Source organism: Lynx canadensis, chromosome A2, assembly GCF_007474595.2.
Source record: "Lynx canadensis isolate LIC74 chromosome A2, mLynCan4.pri.v2, whole genome shotgun sequence".
Classification (NCBI taxonomy): domain Eukaryota; kingdom Metazoa; phylum Chordata; class Mammalia; order Carnivora; family Felidae; genus Lynx; species Lynx canadensis.
The window spans coordinates 822289-844358 of NC_044304.2; the positions used below are offsets into that span (position 1 = coordinate 822289).

Consider the following 22070-nt stretch of genomic DNA (forward strand, 5'->3'; position numbering starts at 1 on the left):
CTGGGGGCTCTGAGGCAGTCACAGGGACTCCTCTGGGCAGGTGCACAGCCCTCAGGAAGCCTTCACCAGACTGGCTCTTTCACCAAAAGTGGGAGGAGCTTCTGAGGCCTGGGGGGACTCCGCCCTCCCTGGGAAAGGCCACCGGGGTCCTCGGATTCCCCAGCCCCCGTCTCCAGCCCGTGATAAGGCAACAAACACAGGAGCCTGAGCTGAGGGCCCAGGCGGGGGTCCACCCTCCCTGGACACAAAGGCCCTAGGTATTCAGAATTAAACCAAGGCTGCAAACCACACTCACCGAGATGGCTTTATTCAACGGTTGCCCACCGACAGGGTGCCTCCCGGGCCCCCGCACTCAGGCCCGCACAGGGGCCAGCCCCGGACGTAGCTCCCTCTCAGTGGCCGTGGCCCCCCGGGAAGGGCAGGATGGCCCGCGGCCTTGCGGAGGAGCCTTCCCCCCAGCCCCCCCCCCCCCGCCGGCATCGGCACCACAGCCCACGCGGGGCACCCCGTGGGTAGGTCTCGAGGGTTTGTGCTTTGACTGGGCTTGAGAGATGCTGCCGGTCTGACATCCTCGGAGGCGCAGGTGGCTCCCACCTCCCCCACCCCCTGCATCAGCCAGGGTGACAGCCGCACGGGGCAGCGACCCGGGGCCTTCCCAACAGTCTCAGGCTGTGGGGCAGGGCCGGGCAGGGACAGGGTGGCTCCCCTCACCCAAGGCACTCAGGGTTGGAGGGGACGGGGATTAAGGACCACAAATCTGGCGCCCTGTGTCCAGGGCTCCCCGGAGGCTGCTGCTTGGGGCACCGGGCGCTCAGGGATGCTGGGCCGGAAAACACGCCCCAGGATGGGAACTCGGGAGAGCTTTGGCCCCGAGAGCCGGGAGTCACTGTCCCTGCTGCACGGGGGAGGGAGGAGACTGGGAGGCAGTTGGCCGTGAGCAGTTTCTTTCTGCGGTGGCTGAGCCTCCGGCAGGGCAGGTGTCCACAGAGGTCACGTCCACGTGCGGCCAACACAAGGCTCGGGCCGTTACGCGCACGTCCCGCCTCATCCGTGTCCCGGGTTTACTGAAGGAAAACGTCTGGGTGGCCCCACTGCCTCCGGAGGAACTCCGGGCCATCATGGCTGGGGAGCCATCCCGCACCCCTTTCCGGAAAGGCCGGTGTGCTGGCCCTGGACCACCATCCCTCGTGCAGGGATCGGGGGCCAAGCCCGTTCCAAAAAACGTTTCTCTGGCCCCTCGAGCACCCTCGCAGGCCGCCCGGGGGCAGCTGTCCTGTGTGAGGCAGCTGTGGGGACGAGGCCGGCCCCGAGGCCACCGCGGAATGACAGCGACGGCTCCAAGCGGGGCCTCCCGCGGGCAGGGCCCGGGAGCGGCTGGCACTTCGGGTCTCACGTCCTCTGGAGAGGAGCAAGCGCGGCAGCCCGCCGGGCAGGGGCGGTCCTCCAGCCGTGCCCCCGGGGACCCCGGAGAGGGGACACGCCTGGGAAGACCTAGGAGGGGCCCCTTTCCCCCCGGGCCGGGCCCGGCCACAGAGCCCGGTCCAAGCGTGGAGACGGCGGGGTCGGCAGGCGGCTCCCCGCGGGCAGGGCCTCCGCAAGGACGGGGAGAGGGCGCCATCGGCGCCCTGGCGGGGAGCTGCCCTCCGGGGACGCCGGCACAGCCGCCGCCCCGCGTGGGGCACGTCCCTCACCCCTGCGGGCCCTGCCCGCGCGCGAGCTGTGGACCGGGACCCGCCTGGCCAGCGACCTGCTCTACACGTGCTCCGTTTCCTGGTCCTGGTCGGGCTCCTCCTCGTCGTCCTCGTCGTCCTCGTCCTCATCCTCGTCGGCGCCCGTCTTGTCCAGCGGAGCCTCGCCGTCCCGGGCCAGCTCCTCCACGTGCGCCAACATGTCGGCCATCAGCGCCTCCTCCAGCCGCTTGCGCACCTGCTGTACCAGCTCTTCCTGCTTCCTGGGGACACAGGGGCTGCGCTGGCCGCGGCACGTCCCCGCCTCCGGGAAGACGGCGCGAGGCCAGGAGGAGAGTGCGGGCAGGCGTACGTGGGCGGGTCACCTCCGGGGCCCTCTGTCCCGCATCCTGGCGGCAACCTTCGCAGAGCGAGCCGCCCTCCGGCTCAGCTTCTGTGTCCTACGGTCCGTCTCCGCCTGGGCGACCGGGGCTGGGGGCTCAAGTCCCCGGATGCGTGTCCCCCCCCTCCCCCCCCCCCCGCGGTCTGCCTCTGCCCCTCCCAGCAGGCCCCGCAGGCCCGGCCGATGGGTCACCGCCTGTCTGCTTCCCCCTGGAGTCCAGCGCACGGGCGCACGGAGTCCCCGAACTGTCGCTTGAGTGGGGTTTGCAAAGAAAAAGCAGACAGCGGTGTCGGGTCACCGCACCCGGCCAGAGTGTCACTCGCCCCGTGGCTGATGGGAGTTTTGCAGGTGCACAATTCTAGGTGGAGAACGGCGTTCTCGGTCTTTCGGCTTCTGCTACCACAGCCTAAAAAGCCGTCAGCCCAGACTGTGAGGAGGCCCGCCTCCCCTCCCTCGCCCGAACGTGACCCGGCACGCGTCTGTCCCCGGGCCTGGCAGACGCTGGCCCCGGCCTGTGCCGCACCACGCTGCCGGCCGCTCGTCCCCTCTCCAGACACGACCGAGTCCGCTGCCTGACCCTCCCTCGGGACTGAGCTTCTCCCAGTTCTAGAAGTTCTGCTCAGCCGTAAACACCCATCTAGCCTTTCCGGACGGTCGCGTTCTTCCCTTCTACCTCCAACTCCCCGGCAGCGCACTCCCCTGCGGGGCCGCGGGCTATTCCCCGGCGTCACCCCGCGGGGCCTGGGGCTCGGCTCAGTCCTGCAGCAGGGCGCCCGCCCACAGGCCGCTCCGCCGCGGTTCCGGCCCCTTCTCTGTGTGGGGCCCACAGAGAGCCCCTACCTGCTCTGACCTCGGCTGTGTGCTCACACCTCGGTTCGAGAGGACACACGTTCCACGCTGCCGGCTCAAACATCTCCTCGCCGGGACGCCTGCCCAGATGGTTCCAGCAGACGGATGCCTCCCGCCACAAGCCCGCCTGCACCTGGACACCAGCTCAGCTGGGAAACCCTCCCGAGGCGCCCCAGCCCCCGGCCCAGCCTAGATCCGGCCGACATCCCAGGCCCCGGGGCGTGTCTGGGGCTCACGGCACTCTCTGCGGCCCCCCCCCCCACCCCGGGCAGGCACCCCGAAGGCCTCACGTGCCCGAGACGGGCAGGCCACACTGTGAGCCTGTCCACACGGGGGAAGAGCCACTTTCTCTTCCCAAGAACATTCCCAAACGGCAAGGATACTTCCCGTTCCTTCCGCAGGCCGCCTCTGGTCTGCCCTCGATTGAAGACTCGCGGAAAAGCTCCCGTGGGTGCTTTCCACACCCGTGCCCTCGCGGTGACCACATCCGCTTCGACCCCCAAAGAGCGCCGGCGGAACAGCGGGGCCGTGGGGAGACCAGAGCTCTCACACACGGGGGCCACGCCGGCCACAGGCAGGAGCCGGACAGGGGCGCGCGCGGGCCGGTACCTGATGTCCTCGTCGGTCACCATGAAGGCCTTGCAGAGAGGCTGGGCCGTGTTCAGCCACACCCCGGGGTTCTTCTCCACGGCGGCTGAGAGCTGCCCAGTGATGGGCATGGTGCTGGTGTGCAGGGCGCTGGCGATGGCCGACAGCAGGGTCTCGTCCGTGCAGCCGGGTCCCACGCCTACCAGGGGGCAGGAGGGCGCTCAGCACCGGGCACCCGAGGCCGCTCTCCCTCAGCCTCTGGTTTCGCTCCCGAGTCTCCCATCACAGGCACACGATCCCTCTCGGGACAGCAGCAGAGGCTGTGACTCGCGGTTATGGCGTGCTTGTGTTTTCACGACGCGCGAGCAAAATCACACACGTCCGGCCTCTTAGGGGCCCGCCCCGCAGGACAGCCCTTGGGCCGCACCCCCGCCACACCCACCCCTCCCCCCCACCCCCCACCCCCCGTCCTTCCCCTCCACCCCCCCCCACCCTGCCCAGCCCCACCCCTCTCCTGGGACTACCCTGCAGGCCTTTAGGGAGGTCCATGGTTTTCACGAGCTCCTCGGCGATGTCGAAGGCGTTCAGGCCACTCAGCTTCTTCTCCCAGAAGAGCTGCCGCCGGACAAACGGACGTGAGGCCGGCGGACGGCCAGCTGTGCCCCCACAACAGGCAGCCGTGCCCCGGGGGAGAGCTGGGGCGCATCCTCGTGGAGGGGGGCAGTCCCGGCGTGACCTCTGACCCCCACACCTGCCAGAGCGCCTCGCTTGGGAACGAGGGTGCTGCTGGCCTCTGCCCGGTCCTCCCGGGGCCGGAGAGGCCCCAACCCGGGAAGCGAGACTTGCCGTCGGCATTGGCGGTCTCTGGTTCCCAAAAGATGGCCCAACCCCAGCGGGGCAATGCCCCGCTCACGCGGACGTTCAGAAGCGCGACGTCCACCCAGAGCTGAGCTGTGAGGCCCATCAGAGGCCCCGGGCGCAGGGGGATGGACCCGGTCAGCCCACCACGACCGGGCACCATCGACAGGCAGGGGACGGACCCAGCAGCCCCTGCAGGTGCGTGGCGCTCGCGCCCACAGACGGCACCGGGGACTCTGGGGACGGTGCACTGAGCGGCGTGCTCCAAAGCAGGAGGCAGAGGACAGGTCTCTGAGTGGTTGGCTACAACCCACATGCCACCGAGGGCGGCGAAGACGGGGGGCCCCGAGGGCGGCTCCTGCAGCCTCCTGCTCCCGCCCAGGCCGCACGCCAGCTACGCACGGGGTTTGTAAACACGCACAAAGGCGCAGGTGATCGTGGTTTTTAGAAAGCAGGTTCTAAGGCGGCACGCGTGCCCCCACAGGACGCAAGCCAGGCTGGCACACGGCGGCCGGGAAGTGTGGGGGCAGGAGGCCGGGCCCGTGGGCTCACCTGTCGAGGCTGCTCCACGGCCTTCTGGGGGTCACTCTTCACTTTGTTGCTGGGGTGGTTGGTGATCTTGGTCACCGGCTGCTTGAAAATGGAAGCCGTCTGCCTGACGGGGAGGGCTGTGTTCAGGTCGGGCTTGCCCTGCAGAGACACGCAAGCTGGCACCGCGGCCCCGGGGGCCTCGGCGGGGGCTCGTCCCGGGGGCCTCGGGGAGCAGAGCCCGCGCCTCTCGGTCACCAGCATACCCCGTGGCGGCCACAGATCTGGCCCAGACCCTGCCTGCTGGCCGTGCACCTGTCCTGTCCGTGGGGCGTGGCCCAGAGGGCACCCTGGCTGGCACTGTCCTGTAGCCAGGACCGCAGCTCATCCCCGCCCCCCCCCAGGACAGCCATCTATCGGAGACTGGAGGACACACAGTGTCACCGGGCGCCGGCCGAGCATGTGCTGCTTTCTGGTCCCGCTGCTGGGCTGGGCGACAGACTGTGACAGACACGCCAGAGATAGCCAGCGGCAGCGGGCCCGTGGCCTCTCCCAGGGACAGAGTGCAGACGACAACTTCCCTTCTTTCTCCTTTTCCGTGGCTTCCAAATTTCCCTCAACAGATAGGACCTTAGCGCGATTCAGGACGAGTGGAAACCTCTCTCTCCCCACCAAAAGCGTTGATTTTTTTAACGTGTTTCTTAAATTAGGTTTTCCAATAAACCCTAAGCCCAACGGGGGGGCTCAGACTCATGACCCTGAGACCCGGACTCCCATGCTCCACCGACTGAGCCAGCCAGGTGCCCCCAACAGTGGCTCTGAACGGAGAGCCCGAGGCCGGGCGCTCACCTTGACCTGGCTGGAGGAGTCGTAGCGGACCCTCTGCCGGCTCCGGCTTGCCTTGCTCATCAGCAGCTTGCCCGTCCGGAAGTCAAAGGTGCTCAGGTCCATGGAGCCGCCCAGGTAGCGGGCCAGCTGCGGCTTGCTCCGGAACTTCTTCCCACTGGGGCTGCGGGCAGAGACGGGGTCAGCGGCGGGCAGGCGCGCTGGGCCGACCCCTGCCCCCAGCGCCGCCTCTCGGCCAGGGCCCCCGGCCGACGCCGGCACCGCGGGAGGAACGCACCGACAGGACAAGGCCGGGGCCCAGCCCTGGGAGCCCGGCTGACGTTTCAGAACTCCCGGAAGCACAATTAGGCCACGTTCTGGAGAAAAGAACCCGGGATAGCAGGTGCTCTAACAACAGTCTCCTTCTCGTGGGTACCACGTCGGGGACTGGGGTGTCCTGGGGGTGGGACCCGTCAGGAAACTGGAAGACCAGGTGCCACGAAGCCCCGGCCGTGAAGCTCTGCGCCCTTGCTCACCTTGTGGACGGACCGGGTGCCACCCGCCTGTCTGGGAAGCTACGGACACGGAGCACAGGGCTGCAGTGCCAAGGAGCTACAAAGGACCCGCGCGGGGCCCGGAGGCGTTAGGGACGACAGCTGGGATCGCCGACTGGCGCGGCCGCTGTGGACAACTCAGGCGGCTCCTCCAACGACCGGACGGCAGCCCCACGCTCAACATCTACCTCAGGCCGGGCAAATACACGTCCACGCAAAACTGCCACCCGGAGGTGTTCGGAGCAGCGGGGTTCGTAGCAGGCACGAAGTGAAAACAGCCCAACTCTCCGTCGATGAACAAACATCATGTGTCCACTGTGCACAGTAACGTCCCTCGGCCGCCGGCAGGAGCGAGGCGCCCACACCCGGTGCCCCGAACGCACGACGCTCAGGGAGGGAACCAGACACGAGAGGCCACGCGGGGTGTGAGCCCGCGTGCGTGAAGCGTCCAGAACGGGCTCATCCACGGACGGGAAGGGGGCTCGTGAGGGCAAGGGCAATGGCACGTTTTAAAGTCGGCCGTGGTGATGGCCGCATGACTGTGACATACCACAATCTATGGGCTTGCACGCTTTAAGCGGGTAGGCCGTGCAGTCCGCGGCTCACCTCTCCCTCGAGCTGCCGGAAGCAACACTTGTGTGGTACCCAGCAGGCCTGGTGCCTCTCCAAGCACGTCCCTGCTGCCAACGCGATGAGCAGTCACTCTCCGTAATAGCTCATCAGTCTGAGATCGCTGAGGGTTTATTTTGTTCATCTCCCCTGAAGAGGCTCTGGGATGAGCCCCTAATTCAAGCAACTGCTTGTCTGCTCCCCGCCCCGCCCCCGCCACTCTGCTAGGGACAATGGAGGGTCGTGGGACCTGGTACGGCCAGAAGGAAGCCCCTCCTAGGACGCCAGGACCCCAGCGTGTGGCCAGCTGCGCTCTGGGAACCCCCGCCAGGAGCTCCGCACAGGCAGGGCTGCGGATGCAGACCGTGCTGTTCCCCTGGGCCCGGCCACGTGTGCCGGGCCCAGGCGCCCGGCACGGAGAGCTCCTGGCGGCCCGGGGTCCCAAGGCTGCTGGGGACTCTCTGGGAAGATTTTCTTTTCTAGGACGCTGTGCTGGTTGATGCGACCGGAGCCTGTGGTGCCCAGGGCCGTGGGAAGGAACCTGGGTCAAATACAGCCACACAGGGAGGAGGGGACCCCGCGAAACACTCGCCAGCACCTCTGGGCCTCCAGTCACCTGCACTTGCTACACGAGAACAGGAGTAGACACGGGGCACAGAGAAGTGGCTGCTTAGAACTGGCACGTGGCGGCATTGGGCACTGGCGGCTGGGGGGTCTGGGGCTCTCTTGGAGAATGTTCTAAAACCGACTCCATGTGTGAAAACTATTCAGTCGCGCATTTTAAATGGGTGATCTAGGAGGTGTAGATCCTAATCTCAAAAAAGGTGTTAAGAAAAAACAAAAGAACAAGACAAAAAGTGCATTAGTAGATCCCAGAGGCTGGGGGAGGCACGGGGGGGGGGGGCAAAGCTAACAGGCATAGGCCTCATTTTGGGTGATGGAATGTTCTAGAACTATGTAGTGGTGATGGCTGCACAACTTTGTGAATGTACTGAAAACCACCGCATAGGACACTTTTAAAGGATGGATCAGAGAGAATGTGGATTATGTCCCAACTTTTAACAAAGGTTCTAGACATCTGTATTAACAGAGGAAGATGTCCCTGATATTTTATTGAGAAACACACACCCACACCCCTAACAACCCTGGATTTAACAAAACTGCACACATAGGAATAAAAGAGCACAGACCAGGGGCTAGAAGCATGGGGACGGAGTGGGGACGGAGGGCTGCGGGCTGGCCCCTGTCAAGTGGCTGGCTGTGGGGACACCAGCCAGCACCTAGCCCAGAGCCTCAGGCCAGAGGAGATGGACGCAGGCCCAAAAGGCAGCCCCCCTTCTCGTCTGTAGAAAGGGCTGCTGTGAGGGTCGCCTGGACCAGAGAGTGGCCACTGACACCCGTGAGGCCCTGACAGCAAAGTGCACCTGCTTACAGCCAACCTCACCCTGCTGCCCAAGGAAGGGGGGAGGGGGCGATGTGCTAACCACCTTCTGCTCTTCCTGAGCAATGAGACCTTCTGGTGGATTCCTCTCTACTCTACACTCCTCCAAAGAATGAGCCCTGAGGACAGGGTACTAACGTCCCACAAACCCTCAGCTTCCTGCCTGGGCAAAACTGTCAGGCGGCGAGCTTATTTTCACAATACAGAGGAGACGCGGCTGCGGCCTGACGCTCCCGCCGCCCACCCCCCAATCTCAGCAGAGCCCGGTCTTCGAGCTACAACGATGCGAGTGGTGTGAGGCCACCCCGCCCCTCCCGAGTGACAATCTGGCAAAGCACGCACTCGCTTCCTCCACTCTCCGGACAAGGAAATCGAGATCCACCGGTTCCTAGGGACAAGGCTTGGACCCCAATCCAGGCCTGACTCAAAGCCCTTGTGTTCTGCCTTCCCTCTGCGTTAAGAGAATTCGAAAAGTCCATCCGTGCTCTTGCCTGGTTGCCTGGTTGAGCGGGAGCCCCAACAGGTGAAGAGGCCACACGTGCATGTTCCACAAAACATCACGGGTTCCCGATCACATCCCCCCACAAACCTCCCACCCACCCACCTGCCTGGTGGGTCATCCAGACCGATGACTTGGGGACGGCGTTGGACCCTACCCCCTCTTCCTCCCCTCAGGCCCACCTCTGGGTTACCTGTCCGGCCCATTTGGAGCTCTTCCCCGCTGCCAGAACCCCAAGCTCGGGTCTAGGGCCTCAGAGTAAGGTGCCATTTGGCCGAGGCCCAAAGAGGCCCACACACAGGTGGGGACGAGAGGCAGAGCAATGCTATTCTCAAGGTGTTCCGGCCACGCTGACCTCGGCTCAGCCTCCCAGGTTCTCTGCACAGGATGCCCTCTGCCTGGAGAGCTCCTCCCAGCTCCACTGTCAGTGCTCAGCCCCGTGTCACCTCTTCAGGGAGGCCCTCGCTGAGCTGCCCCAGCCTCAACCCAGCACCCCATTACTGGTCCTCACAGACCCCTGGACTTCTCAGTGTAGGTCACCACCGGTAACTACGGGAGTAACAGGGTGCCAGCCGATGCTGTCACCCAGGGGAAGAAGGTCTCACTCCCATCTGACTGAATGGCCAGGACCCAGCAGGTGCTGCAGAGGGTGTCTGTTAAATTAACAAAGGACTAGTGCTAGAGAGACCCGCTTCTTCGGCCTTTACACCTAAAAAGAAAAGCCGACACACAAGCACGCTTGGAATTAAACCAAGCAGGTGGTTCCCAAACTGAGACCTCCTCACTAACCCGGCGCGACAGAACCGCAAAGATGCAGGCTTTTTAAACAGTCAGAAAGAGAGTGACGTCGCAGACCGCAGCAGTGGACATGTCCCCACGAGACGCTGCTTGTGCCTCCACGAGGTCAATGCTGGAAGTCACAGGGCCCCTGCTCTTTTTGGAACCCAGAACCTGAGCGGGTACCGGACGAGCCGCCATTCCTTCCCTGCTCACTTCCCTCACGCCTTCCCAAACGGGGCTGGCCAAGGCCCACGAGGGACTCAAGTGCTGGGTGGACAGCACAGCACTCCCGCCCCTCTAGGCATCACCCAGGCAGTTTCTGGGCCCTCGACCAGTGGCACGACCCCCAGCACCGGCCCGCCTTCAACACGTGGCGGGTGTCCCTCTTTACTCTGTTGGAGGCCTGAACGCGCCCACCCAGGATCCTGAAGCAAGGGGCAGAGAGCCATCAAAGCTGGCTCAGAAACAAAAGCATCTTCCACCAATCGGAGAGAAAAAAGGAGGGAGAAGGAAAACAGCAGGTGGCCAACTGTCTGCGACTGGGCTGCCAGCCGCCCACTAATTCTTTATTCCGCCGAGAACCTTCCTCGCCATCTCTCCCCGGCCAACGGCAGCCCCTCCTTGCAATCTGGGGGAGGGGTGCTCACGAAGTCTCGCGCCTCCTGTCTTTGAGACTGGAGGGGCCACGACTCACGGGAGCGGCGGTCTCGGAGGGGGCCCGTGGATGGCGGAGGAGCGGCCCTTTCAAACACGCGGCCCCGGGGAGGGCCCCCGCCACCCGAGGAAGGGCCCCGGCCCCCCAGAGCGTCCCCGCCTCGGGCTGCGCGCGCCCCGCCGATCCAAGGGAGAGCCCAGCCCCCACCCCCGCCTCCCAGCGGCGTCTGGCCCGCGCCGGGCGCCCCTCGCCCCGCCAGCGGGCCTGCTGCGGCCGCGGGAACAAAGGCCACCGCCCGCCCGGCGCCGACCCGCGCTCCACGCGGCCGCGGGAAGGGGGGGCACGCACGCGCACTGGACTGGGGCCGCCGCGCGCCGGCACGCACGCACGCACGCACGCACGACGCACGCGCGGGCCCAGGCCGCAGCCCGGGTCGAGGCGCCCAGGCCGCCGCAGAGGCCGCTGGGAGGCGCCCGTTGGGGCCCTGCCCGGCCGGCACGTTCATTCACCTATAGTAAAAGACATCCCTGTGGCCGGCCGACAGCCCCGACCTTCTGGGCACTTCTTCCCTCTCCCAGCCCTGCGGGAGCGCCGGGCACTCCCACCTCTTCCGCTCCATCGCGCCCGGCTCCTCGGCCCGCCGCCGCCGCCGCCGCCGCCGCCGCCCGGACCCCCGCTCGCCGCCGCCGCCTCAGCTGCCTCCGCTGCCGCCGCCGCCGCCACTTGCCGCGGCTGTTCCGGCCCGCGGGCCCCCGCCCTCCGCCCCCAGCCGGGCACGCGCCGGCTTTGCCGCCCTCTCGGCCCCCTCCCCGCGCTCGCCAGCCCCCGCTCGGGGGGCCCGCTCCGCCCACCCGCCCGCGCGGGGCCCCGTGCTGCGCAGGCGCCGCGCGGGTCCCACCCCGCGGCCGCCGGCCCCGCCCATGGCGGCGGCCCCAATCAGCGCGCGGCCAGGGGTGGGGCCGGCGGCGGCGCGCGGTCCGCCCGCCCCGCCCCGCGCCTGCGCCCTCCGCCCCACGACCGGCCAGCTGCCGGACCGCCCCGCGCCCGCGCGCTGTCCCGTCCTGGGTTCTGCCTCTCGTCCCGTGCCCCCAGGTCCCCGCTCGAATCCCGGGTTACCCGCTCCAGTGTCGGCCCTCCATCCGTCCCACCGTCCCCCTGGTCTCCCAGCCTCCGGGCACCGTCGGTGGCCGCCGCCCTCCACGCCCCAAATCGCTCCCACCGCCTTTCTAACGCCTCCGAATCGAGGAGTCAGCCCCCCTCTCCCGGCTCCACCTTTAGCACGGCGGCCTTCCGTCCCCGGGTCTGGGACCTTCCTACGGAATCTCTCGCCTCCACTTTTGACCCCTCCCCCAAGCCCTTCCTGGCCGCGACGAGAGACCCGGTGGATTCCCCCTCTCAGCCCCTCCTGCGGCTGGCCCAGGGCGGGTGTTGAAGGAAAGGCGCCTGAACGAGTGGACAGGGCTGTGACCAGTCCCGGGGGAAGGCTAAGTCTCCCGACGGGCCTGACCTGGCGTCCGGTCCCTGTGTGGGAGAGGAGCAGGGCGGAGGGTGGGGCCTGCTCGGCCGAGGACAGCGGAGGGCCGGGGTCTTCACTGCCCCGGAGCCCTGTGATCACGCTCGGGTCGGAGCCAGGTCCTCGTCGGGCAGCCCCAGACCACCGCGTGGAGGGCAGGAGTAACTCGTTTACTTCATGTTTTGAGGCTAAGTGCAGCTTCTGACTTCCTTACGCCTCCTTTCCTCCTGCGGTCTCACAGGTAAAAGGGCAAAGCGGTCAGGCTGGCAGGCTGAGCGGTCACCGCGCAAAGCTGGTTTGGGCACTGGTTCCTGGCTGGTGAGTTCAGGCCAGGACCCAGGACTTCAGGACCCTGGCCTTTGTGGAGGGCAATACTCGTAACTACTGCGGGTCTTTTTCTCGCTTGTACGATTTTATTTATGTTAAGAACTGGTTAGACAAAGGTATGGGTGGTTATTGCAGTCAGTGAACCCACGTGAAGGCACATAAAGGAAAAGGTATGAACGTTCTTATGTCAGAGGCTCCTGGGACCGCCCCCAGGCCCTGCTTTCTAGTTTTGGGGTGCATATCCAGAAGTGGGATTGCCGGGTCACATTGTAATTCTAGGTTTGATTTTTTGAACTGTCCAACTGCTTTCCACGGCACCTGCCCCATTTCACATTCCTGCCAGTGATGCATGAAGGCTCCCTATTTTGCCACATCCTTGCTAATGTTATTTTCTGGGTTTTGATAGTATTGATGGACGTGTACCGTGGGGTCATAAGATTTGACCTGAAGAACCACCATTGAGGGGCGCTGCCCGGCTGGCTCAGTCAGTGGGGCATGTGGCTCTTGATCTCAGGGTTGAGTTAGCCCTACATTGGGTGTGCAGCCTACTTACAAACAAAACAAAAAAACCAAAACACCACCACAATAAAGAAACAGTCAAAAACGCTCCCTAGGTAGCGCCCCTCCACCCTTCTCCTCGGGCATCCAGCCTGTCAGCCCTCCCTTGCTTCTCAGGGAATTTGACCCCCTCGAGCCCAGGCTGTCTCCAGAGCATAGACACGGGGCCCGTGGACATCGTGGGGCCCAAGTCCCTGGGATTGCCCCCTGAAGGGCTGGTCCAGGGCCTTTGTGAGCGGGCACGGAATTTACGGGGAGGGTGGACGTGATGGGGGTGCCAGCAGAGACGAGAGGCTGGGAGCCCTAGGAAGCGGGACGGGCAGTGGTGCTCCCCTCCTGGCTTGCTGGAACTTTGCTCTTTGGAAACGAGCTCCCTTTCCTGGGCTGGCTGGCGCAGGCCCCGAGCAGACGCCCTCTCCTGCCCATCTACACAAGGTAAGAAACAGAAACCAAACCAGCTGACATGTGAGGAGGCAGGCCTCTCCCCTCAGTACTGTGAACACTGGGGCTGGGTGACTGGGGGGCCGTCCTGGTCACCACGGAGCGTTGAACAGCATCCCTCACACCACCCAATCGATGCCAGCACGGATGTTCCCAGCCCGCAGTCCCTGAGCTGGTAGGAGGCCTGCCTGGCACTCAGCAGGGGTGTGGCATGGAAAGCTGGGCCAGAGACCTCAGTCTACTGTGACTACCGTAACCACTTAAGATGAATGCAAAAACCCGTGACACACGAAATGTCAACTTTTATTTATTTATAAGTGATCTCTACAGCCAACGTGGGGCTCAGACTCATGACCCTGAGATCAAGAGTCACAGGCACGGGGCGCCTGGGTGGTGCAGTCGGTTAAGCGTCCGACTTCAGCCAGGTCACGATCTCGCGGTCCGTGGGTTCGAGCCCCGCATCAGGCTCTGGGCTGATGGCTCGGAGCCTGGAGCCTGTTTCCGATTCTGTGTCTCCCTCTCTCTCTGCCCCTCCCCCGTTCATGCTCTGTCTCTCTCTGTCCCAAAAATAAATAAAAACGTTGAAAAAAAAAATTAAAAAAAAAAAAAAAAAGAGTCACAGGCTCTACCAACTGAGCCAGCCAGGCGTCTCCAAGATGTCAAATTTTTGTTATTTGTCCAAAACGTCAAATTTTTAGATAAAGGACTGAATAGCGTTGTGCTGAGCCATTTTGGAGCCCAAGACAAAATGAAAGAGTTGTGACCCCGCCCCCCTCAGGACTTAAAGTGGTTGGGAAAGCATTATAATACTGAAAAGTTGTACGGGTGCCTGGGGGGCTCGGCCGGTCAAGCGGCCGACCCGATTCCAGCTCAGGTTATGATCTTGGGGTTCGGGAGTTTGAGTCCCGCAAAGGGCTCTGTAGTGACAGCATGGGGCCAGCTTGGGATTTTCTCTCTGTCCCTCCCCTGCTTGCTCTCTAAGTCAAGTTTTAAAAAATACCGAAAAGTTGTATTTATTTATTTTTATTTTATTTTTTTTTTTATATATTTTTTTCGTTTTTATTTATTTTTGAGACAGGGAGAGACAGAGCATGAATAGGGGAGGGTCAGAGAGAGGGAGACACAGAATCTGAAACAGGCTCCAGGCTCTGAGCTGTCAGCACAGAGCCCGACGCGGGGCTCGAACTCATGGACCGCGAGATCATGCCCTGAGCCGAAGTCGGATGCTTAACCGACTGAGCCACCCAGGCGCCCCCCGAAAAGTTGTATTTAAAAAAAATATTTATTTTTGAGAGCGAGTGAGCGTGTGCAAGCAGGGGAGGGACAGAAAGAGGGAGACGGGGGATCGCTGACAGCAGATCAGTTTGAGCCAGATGTGGGGCTCAAACTCATGAGCCTGAGCCAAAGCCAGACGCTTAACAGACTGAACCACCTAGGTGTCCCTGAAAAGCTGTATTAAAACTCACAGTAATTTGTTTAAATATTGTATTTATAACAGAGTCTGAGTTAGAATTCGACTTTTCTGGCTTTCATGGAAGCAAACTCAGCTGTATTTTCATTCAAACCATTAAACATTACAAAAACACCCAAAATTACGGGAACAGGGCACAAGTTTCTTTCCGCTTCAGGTCATGCTACGCTTCAGCACAGCCCCGGGGCTGTGCCCCTGCGTGAGTTGGGAATTGTTAAAAGAGCAGAAGCGGAAAAACTTAGCAACTCACTTATCTCAGAGCTGTTCACTTGTGTTTAAGCGACAGACGTTACTTATACGCGTCTGCAGTGACATTGTGACACAGGCGTTATGACGGCATCGACAGGATTTAACAGACCAGTTAAGTGTTGGTACTAGGCACCCATCTCACAGCCGCAGACATTGTCTGCGGTGCTATGGGCCCCAGGAAACGTGCCCTGGCTAAAAAAATGATGTGCAGAAGAGGGGATCACAAACGCCAGTACTTGAGTTGAAACGTGCAGCGGTTCCGAACGTGCCCTCCGCCACGTCAATTCTGTGCTAAAGCTCCAGTCCCGAGTGTGGCTGCTGGAGACGGGCCCCGGGGTGTGTGATGCGGGGAAAGCAAGGTCAGAAGGGTCAGGCCCTGTCCAGATAGGGTTTGCGTCCTCAGAGACTTGCTGTCCCTCCCTCCCTGCACAGGTGCACTGAGGAAAGGCCACGGGAGGACACAGCAAGAAGGCAGCTGGCAGTCTGCAACTCGGGAAGCAGGAACTTCCTAGAAACAAGCCCTGCCAGAACCTGGATCTCAACTTCCAGCCCCCAGAATGGAGAACATTTTTATCCTGTTGCTTGAGCCACCCGGTCTGGTGTTTTGTAACGGCGGACTAACACAACAGCTGTGTTCGCAAATGTGCATGTGTGTGCACACTGTTTCTAGAATTTTCCAGGACTGGGCAGGAGGGAGAGAACGGACTGTGTGCCACAGGTCCTTCGGTACCTGCTCATTTTTGTGACCTTCATGTGATGGGTTAACATGTCTGCAAGGTCTGAGACTCTTCCCAAGTTCTCCTCCCTTGGAGTGAGGATTGGATGTGGGTTCGTGCTTCCGACAGGTGTGGACGAGGTGATGATGGAGACACTTCTGGGGAAAGGTCACTAAAGACCCATGGTGTCCACCTGCAGAGATGAAAAGTGGCCCCCGAGGCCCCTACACGAGGGCACCCACGCGAGCAGCTCCTCCCGCCCCGGTCCAGCCTCGGATGCCTTAACTGCGTCCTCCTGAGCCATCTGGAGCCAGGACCACCCGACTAAGTTACTCCTAAATTCTTGCCCACAGAAGCCCAGAGGTAACAGACGTTTGCTGTTTTACACCAAGTTGTGGGGAAATTTCTTAAGGTAGCGATAGGTACGCTTTACAGGTCTTACCCATTAAGCATCTTAAGTAACCAACCTCTGCCAGCCATTGAGAGATTTCTAATTTGCAGAATTTTGGAACTGAAAGGACCCCAGGGGTCGGTCACTCGAGCCACCAGGGCTGCGGTGAAGGTTACCGAGGCGCCAGCATGACCACGTCGGGGGGGGCGGGTTTCAGAGCACGGTTTAATGCTGTGTGCATTCAAACATGAAAGTTGCTGTCAGAAACACAGAGTCCTGAGTCACGCTGGGCTGTTCCAGGCACCACAGGACCTCACGTGGGAGGGGGCGGCACCGCGGACACCTGGAGGGGAGACGGCAGGGTGAGCCCCCGGCTCCTGCTCTCGTAGGAAAGGAGGCGCTGAGTGGTGATGAGGGACAGACGCCACTGTCGGGCTCCAAAATCAAATCCGGTGATGCCGCTTGGCTGCCGCAGGCCCGGGGGCCCTTCTGGAAGATGGGGACGTAGGAGGCGCCGGAGCCTGTCATGCGGACTGCAGACTGGCACACAGGCAGGCCAGCAGCTGTGGGTCAGCTCTCCCCTGCCCCGCTTGTAAAATGGGGTATCCCTCCATCACGCCCGGGGCCGGGCCGACCGGGGCGGCACGGCGTGGGATGCGCAGTCAGCCCCCGGGCTGGCCGTGCGGGGGCGCTGCCCCTTCCCCAGTCCCACGCCCAGGGGTGCTGGTTGGCAGTTCTGCGTTGGCGGGCAGGAGGTGCGTGCAGGGCCCAGCCCGGAGCCCCACCCTCGGGCAGGATTCTCCAGGGCCGACGGTGCAGGTGAGCCTCCCGGACGCGCCACCCCAGCTCTGGGGGCACGGAGAAGCAGCCCCACGGAAGCCCCCTCTGCCACGCGGGAACCGCAGGGTCCACCTGCTGACGGCTGCCGAAACTTACCACAGGGATCCGAGGAGGGTCAGTCTCACTAATCGTCCTTCTTAAACTTGCCGTTGATGTAGGGCACCCAGTCCAGAATGAGCCGCCAGTCCGTGGCCCACACCAGCCCCACGGCGCCCACGGCGCCCCACATGCCTGCTGTGGGAATCCTGCCAAAGGACAGCGGGGGTCAGGTCCTGCCCGGGAATGTCCCTCCCAGCTGTATTTCTGGGTCTCTCCCCGTCCCCAGCTGCCACCGATTCAGCGCCCACCACCCCCCAGCCCCTGCCCGGTGTATGCAGAGCCTCTGACAGCTCCACGGGGTGGGCACACAGCAGAAGAGCCTGAGTGGCCTTCACTCCCATCTGCTTTTACACTGGGATCTTCTTAAGGTTTTTTTTTTTTTTGGGGGGGGGGGGCGGGATTTGCTTAAAAAAACTTAAAACCCCAAGCTCATAACCACCCGTCACAATAGCTAATGTCTGCATGCAGGCACCACCTGTGAGGTTTACAGTGGACTCATGACGGCCATAGGACTGAGGGGAGTATCAGGGTCTTGGTCTTACGGACGGGGAGCACACAGCACAGGAAGAGCAGGTCACTACCCCAAGGATACTCGGCCACACCAGATCCAGGGCACCGAGCTGAGTCTAGCTCTGACCCACCATGGCCACTCCTCACTATGTCCTGTGATTTGTGGGAGTCCACAGTGGCTCCCACAGTCCCCCCTGATGTTCATGCCTGGTGTACCTCCCCCCTCGGCGCCTGGGCAGGACCCAGTGTCCGGTCTGTAATGAGCGAGGCTCGCAGGGGTGACCTTAAGAACACAAGCTTCCGGCACAGGCGCTCTGGCTTGCTCCTGCTCTCTTTGGGGGAAGCCAGCGGCCACCTGAGCTGCCCTACAGAGGAGCCCACATGGCAGAGAACTGAAGGCGCCCCCCCAGCAATCACACACTCGAGCCTGGGAAGACCCCCGAGCAGAGCCTTTGGACGAGACTGCAGCCTCCTGAGACTGTGTGGTGGCTCCAGCCCAGGGGTGCCCGCATCCTTGACCCACACTGACTGGGACAGGATACATGCTGGTAGTCTGAAGCTGACCGCTCTGCGGAGCCACTAGCTATGTAACTACTCCAGGTCCGTCCTCACCTGGAAGGATCGTGGTCAGCCGCGCGCCTGGGACGGTGGGGGTGAGGGCTGGAAGGCCCCCCACCTCGCCAGTGACGACCCCGAGTGCGGCCCACGCCCCCCACCTGGCGCCTCGGCGGGCTCACGGGTTATTGCTGATGTGGGCACAGGCTCTGGGCTCAACTTTTCCTGCCGCCGCCCCACGGCCGCGAGGCTTAGTGATGTCCCAGGAGCCTTCCCTCTAGGGAGGGTGTGCGCCACCCGCCCCGTGTCCCTGGTGTGCCCGCGGGCGCCCGAGCCGGGGGTGCTGCAGAGACCCGGCGGCCGTGTGCGCCCAGGCGGAGGTCAGGAGCCTGCCGCTCCGCCGCTCTGCGCCTGTCCCATCTGGGACCCGGCCCCAGAAGGGGTCCCGGTTGGAGACGACGGGGCCCGGGGGCACATGCTCACCAGTTTCTGGCCAGCTCGCGGTAGCGCGGGCCCAGGAACCTGCTCAGCATCGCGGCGCGGTGCGCAGCTCAGGGTGACCCCGGCTGCCTCCCCGTCGTCCTGCGCAAGCGCGGCCGCCGCAGCGCGCAGGCGCACCGGAAGGCCCCGCCCCGGGCGAGCCGAAGGCGCTACGCCCGGCGCCCCCGGTTGCTGCGCGCGCGGACCCGGAAGACATTTGCAGCCACTTCCGGGGAGGGCCGGAAGTCGTTACGGATGCGGCAGGGAGTGGGCAGGGCCGGGAGGAGGGTGCGGTCTCCGCGCCCGCGGTCCGAGTGGCCCCCAGCAGCGCAGCCGCTGGCAACATTTGGCTGGCGATTCTGTGTCTTTGCTGCCTGCCAGAACTTCGTTCGCAATTAAGGAGACGGGCCCCGCGGGGAAGGGGACTTGCCCGGGGTCGCACAGAGGGAAGGGTGCCGCTTGAAGCCACGCCTGGAACGGTCGGCGGGACGTAGGCCACATGGCCGCGCCTCCGCAGCCACAGTGCGCGCACCGGAGCTGCCTGCCGTTCGGAGGCCCGGTGGGCAGCTTCTCGCACGTCGACCTCGCCCTGGCGGCGGAGGGCGGCCCGGCTCCCGGAGCCGCAAGCGTCCGTTCTGTTCGCGGACGGCCCGCCGCGACCGGTGGGTCCCCCGGGCCCGCCTGGGCTCGCCCGCTCCAGTCACTGCCTCTGCGGCCCCGGCACCGAATGCAGGAGGTAAGGACCGGAGCCCCGCCTTGCCCCGCTCCGGGCGGCCGCTCCCCGGTTTCCTGCAAGACGGCAGTTCCCATGGGGGCTGCAGGTCCCGACCCGGCCCTGGCCGCAGACTGCGGGTGGGTCCCGGCAATGACGTGTAGAGACCACGGTCGGGGCTCCGCAGGTGCTCGTTGTTCCTGGATTGGACGTCGTTTCTCGTCTTTACAGTTGCTCTGGGGTTTTGAGCTTGGGATCGCAGGGGATCTGTCGGTTGGTGGAAACTTAAACCGGATATAGAGGCCGTCACGAAGATTGTTGAGAGAGACACAGAATAACGCTGCCTGAAAAAGTGAGTAGAGATGGGCGTAGGGACCTGAGAGGGCTGCAGGTGCTGGGTCCAGCAGTTCCTGAAGCCTTGCCTCATTGCTCCTTCTGCCTAATGCACTTCAGCTCATAAGGCAGAATGTTTTTCCTTCAAGTGATACAAACCAAAAACCAGTGTAAGAGCAAAGAAGGAAGTTTTATGGCATGTCGGATGGCTTCAGGCACGGCTAGATCCAGCAGTCTGGAAGTATCATTACGGATCTCTCTCTCTCCATGTCTCAGCTCATCTGAGAGCCGTCCCTGCTCTTCGGTGAGCTCTCTCTGAGCAGTGGCGTGTGGAAACTCTGGGTTAACGTTCCAGCAGCCCTTGAAGGAAAACCGTCTTCTTCCCCAGTCATTGCAGGAAACGTCGTGAGGCCTGTTGTCTTTGGCCTGCTGCGGAAGTGGAGCGGAGGCAGGCACTCCTCAGAGGACGTGAGCCGGAGCTGGGGCGGGGAGGACCCCCAAAAGGGAATAGCCAGGATTCTGAGAGCCCGGGAGGTGGGAGATAAGCGAAAAGTGCCCTCCTCTCTCACATCCTGCTGGTCCTCTGCCGGGGCCTCCAGGGCTCCCTGTGATAGTTGTGTCTGGCCCTTGGCGGAAACGGGACTCCTTTTCTTGCCTTTATTGCTGTGGCATTCATACAGTTAACCGTTTTATTTTTATTATTATTATGATTTTTTTAATGTTTATTTTTGAGAGAGGCAGAGACAGAATGCGAGTGGGTCAGGGGCAGAGAGAGGGAGACACGGAATCGGAAGCAGGCTCCGGGCCCTGAGCTGTCAGCACAGAGCCCGACGTGGGGCTCGAACCCACGAACCGTGAGATCGTGACCTGAGCCGAAGTCGGAGGCTCAACCGACCGAGCCCCCCAGGTGCCCCACATACAGTTAACCATTTTAAACTGAATTATTTTGGTGGCATCGAGTGCGTTCACGAAGTTGGGCAACCACTCCCTCTGTCTAGTTGCAGACAGATTTCATCGCCTCCGGAAGAAGCTCCGTTCCGTCCCCATCAGCTGTCACCCCCCCCCCCTTCCCAGCCCCCGGCCGCCACGAGCCCCCTTCCTGTCCGTGGATGAGCACGTTGTGGATATTTCACATAAACTGAGTTTCACCCCGTGTGGCGTCTCGTGTCTGGTTCCCTCCCTGAGTGTCGTGTGTTCGGGGTCTGTCCGAGGGGCGGGGGGTGTGGGCGCCTCACTCCTGCTGTGGCCGAGGGACCTGCCCTCGTGTGTGTGGTGGACGCGTGTATCTGTTTCCCCGTTGATGGATTTTTTTCATTTAAAAATCTTTACCGCTTAATGAGATATACTTGACCTACAAAAACGCACGTCCTGAAAACATACAACGGGGTATTGGACCTGTGCGTGCGCACAGAAGCACCGTGGCGGTCAAGGTGCCCTCGAGCCTTCCTCCCGCCCTTCTGGACCCTCTCCCACCCCTCCCAGCCCCAGCAACCACCCTTCTGTCAGTTCACCTGCATCTTCTAGACTTTTCTATGCAGTATGTTCTCCTTGGTGCCTGGCTTCCCCCGTGCGACACGGTGACCTCCGAGTGCTCCGGCTTAACCGTGTCTGTCACTGGCACGTTCCTTCTACCCCCGGTCGTGTTCCGTGGAAGGGTGGACCTGTGTTCACCCACTCACCTGGTCAAGGGCATTTGGGTTGCTCCCGGTTTGGGCAGTTCCAGATGTGGCCGATGAACAGTCACGTCCGGGCCGGGAGGCATGGGTAGGCGTAACTGAGGTGCAACATGACCTTAGCGCCGGGGGCACGACAGCGCATTTTTCCGAAGCAGTCACACCTGTTGAAGCTCCTGCCAGAGACGTGTGAGTTCCTGCTGGATTTGGGTATTTTGCTGCTTTAAAAAGGACACCCACGCTGTTTGCCGTGGTCACACTGGGTGGCTCGAGACGACAGACAGGATTTCCGGGGTGGTGTCACGGGGCGGCCTCCATCTGCCTCTTCCAGCCCCTGGGGGCTCCAGGTGCCCCTGGCTCGCAGCTTCTCTTCTCTCTCGCGAGGAGGCCTGTCACCGATGGGAGGCCCGCCCTTTTTCCAGACAAGGCCACGATCTCAGGCTCCGGGGTTGGACGTGGGCATCTCTTGAAGAGCCGTTGGCGTCACACCGTGGCGTGGGGTGGTCTCCGAGGACAACTAGCGGGGAGGGGCCGTCCCTGTCTTGGTGTGGCACGTCACGTGCCGTTCTGCCCCGGCCGGGGTGGGGGAGGGGGCAGCAGGACTGCTGGGGGTTCCGGTCAGGCCCGGGCCGAGTGCGGCCTCCCAAGAGCCGGGAAGGCCTGGGGCTGGCCGGGGCCGGGGCGAAGGCACGCGGCAGGAGCACAGTGGCCTGCACGCTGCGACTGTGCTCAGGACACCACTGCCGCTGCGAGGTCGTGGGCACATCCGTGGCACCGAGTCTCCTGTGGCTCCTCCCTGCCTCTGCAGTTCCTTCCGGCGGGTCAGACAGTGCTCCTCCCAGAACGCCCACGAGACGGTCCTGGGGTGGGGGGGGGGGGGGGTGCCTCACTGAACACTTCATTGTTTTTAATGTTTATTTTTGAGAGAGAGGAGACAGAGACACAG

General features: G+C 63.1%; 2 protein-coding genes and 1 long non-coding RNA gene across 7 annotated transcripts; 1 reads left to right on the plus strand and 2 right to left on the minus strand.

Moving 5' to 3' along the window:
- Positions 1-291: 291 nt before the first annotated feature.
- MBD3 (methyl-CpG binding domain protein 3) lies at positions 292-10958 on the minus strand. 2 transcript variants are annotated; one of them, XM_030336363.1, is made up of 6 exons: positions 10862-10958; positions 5743-5902; positions 4918-5055; positions 4032-4122; positions 3529-3706; positions 292-1951 (listed from the first exon to the last, which is right to left on the minus strand). In XM_030336363.1, the coding sequence occupies exons 1-6, from the start codon at positions 10873-10875 to the stop codon at positions 1753-1755; spliced, it is 780 nt and encodes a 259-aa protein (XP_030192223.1). In that variant the 5' UTR covers positions 10876-10958; the 3' UTR covers positions 292-1752. The 2 variants fall into 2 exon arrangements, with proteins under 2 accessions (XP_030192223.1, XP_030192217.1); XM_030336357.1 differs by having other exon boundaries at positions 10766-10875.
- Positions 10959-15898: 4940 nt separating this feature from the next.
- Positions 15899-20155, plus strand: LOC115528530. Of its 2 annotated transcripts, XR_003973283.1 has the most exons (3): positions 15899-15910; positions 19034-19142; positions 19350-20155. It is a non-coding gene; the product is annotated as an uncharacterized LOC115528530 (long non-coding RNA). The 2 variants fall into 2 exon arrangements; XR_003973282.1 differs by having other exon boundaries at positions 19034-20155.
- Positions 16129-18508, minus strand: LOC115528506 (cytochrome b-c1 complex subunit 10). Of its 3 annotated transcripts, none has more exons than XM_030336670.1 (3): positions 18410-18508; positions 16859-17007; positions 16129-16265 (listed from the first exon to the last, which is right to left on the minus strand). In XM_030336670.1, the coding sequence occupies exons 1-2, from the start codon at positions 18457-18459 to the stop codon at positions 16887-16889; spliced, it is 171 nt and encodes a 56-aa protein (XP_030192530.1). In that variant the 5' UTR covers positions 18460-18508; the 3' UTR covers positions 16129-16265; positions 16859-16886. The 3 variants fall into 3 exon arrangements, with proteins under 3 accessions (XP_030192530.1, XP_030192549.1, XP_030192539.1); XM_030336689.1 differs by lacking the exon at positions 16129-16265 and adding an exon at positions 16272-16408; XM_030336679.1 differs by lacking the exon at positions 16129-16265 and adding an exon at positions 16389-16411.
- Positions 20156-22070: the final 1915 nt, after the last annotated feature.

What these genes read in the sequence shown, in the direction of transcription:
- MBD3 (XM_030336357.1), bottom strand. Translation starts at nt 10,875, where the DNA reads ATGGAGCGGAAGAGGTGGGAGTGCCCGGCGCTCCCGCAGGGCTGGGAG. An exon ending in AGGGATGTCTTTTACTATAG is followed by an intron (nt 5,903 to 10,765) that starts GTGAATGAACGT and finishes CTCTGCCCGCAG; the next exon opens with CCCCAGTGGGAAGAAGTTCC. An exon ending in ACTCCTCCAGCCAGGTCAAG is followed by an intron (nt 5,056 to 5,742) that starts GTGAGCGCCCGG and finishes GTGTCTCTGCAG; the next exon opens with GGCAAGCCCGACCTGAACAC.
- LOC115528506 (XM_030336670.1), bottom strand. Translation starts at nt 18,459, where the DNA reads ATGCTGAGCAGGTTCCTGGGCCCGCGCTACCGCGAGCTGGCCAGAAAC. An exon ending in CGCGAGCTGGCCAGAAACTG is followed by an intron (nt 17,008 to 18,409) that starts GTGAGCATGTGC and finishes GTCCTTTGGCAG; the next exon opens with GATTCCCACAGCAGGCATGT.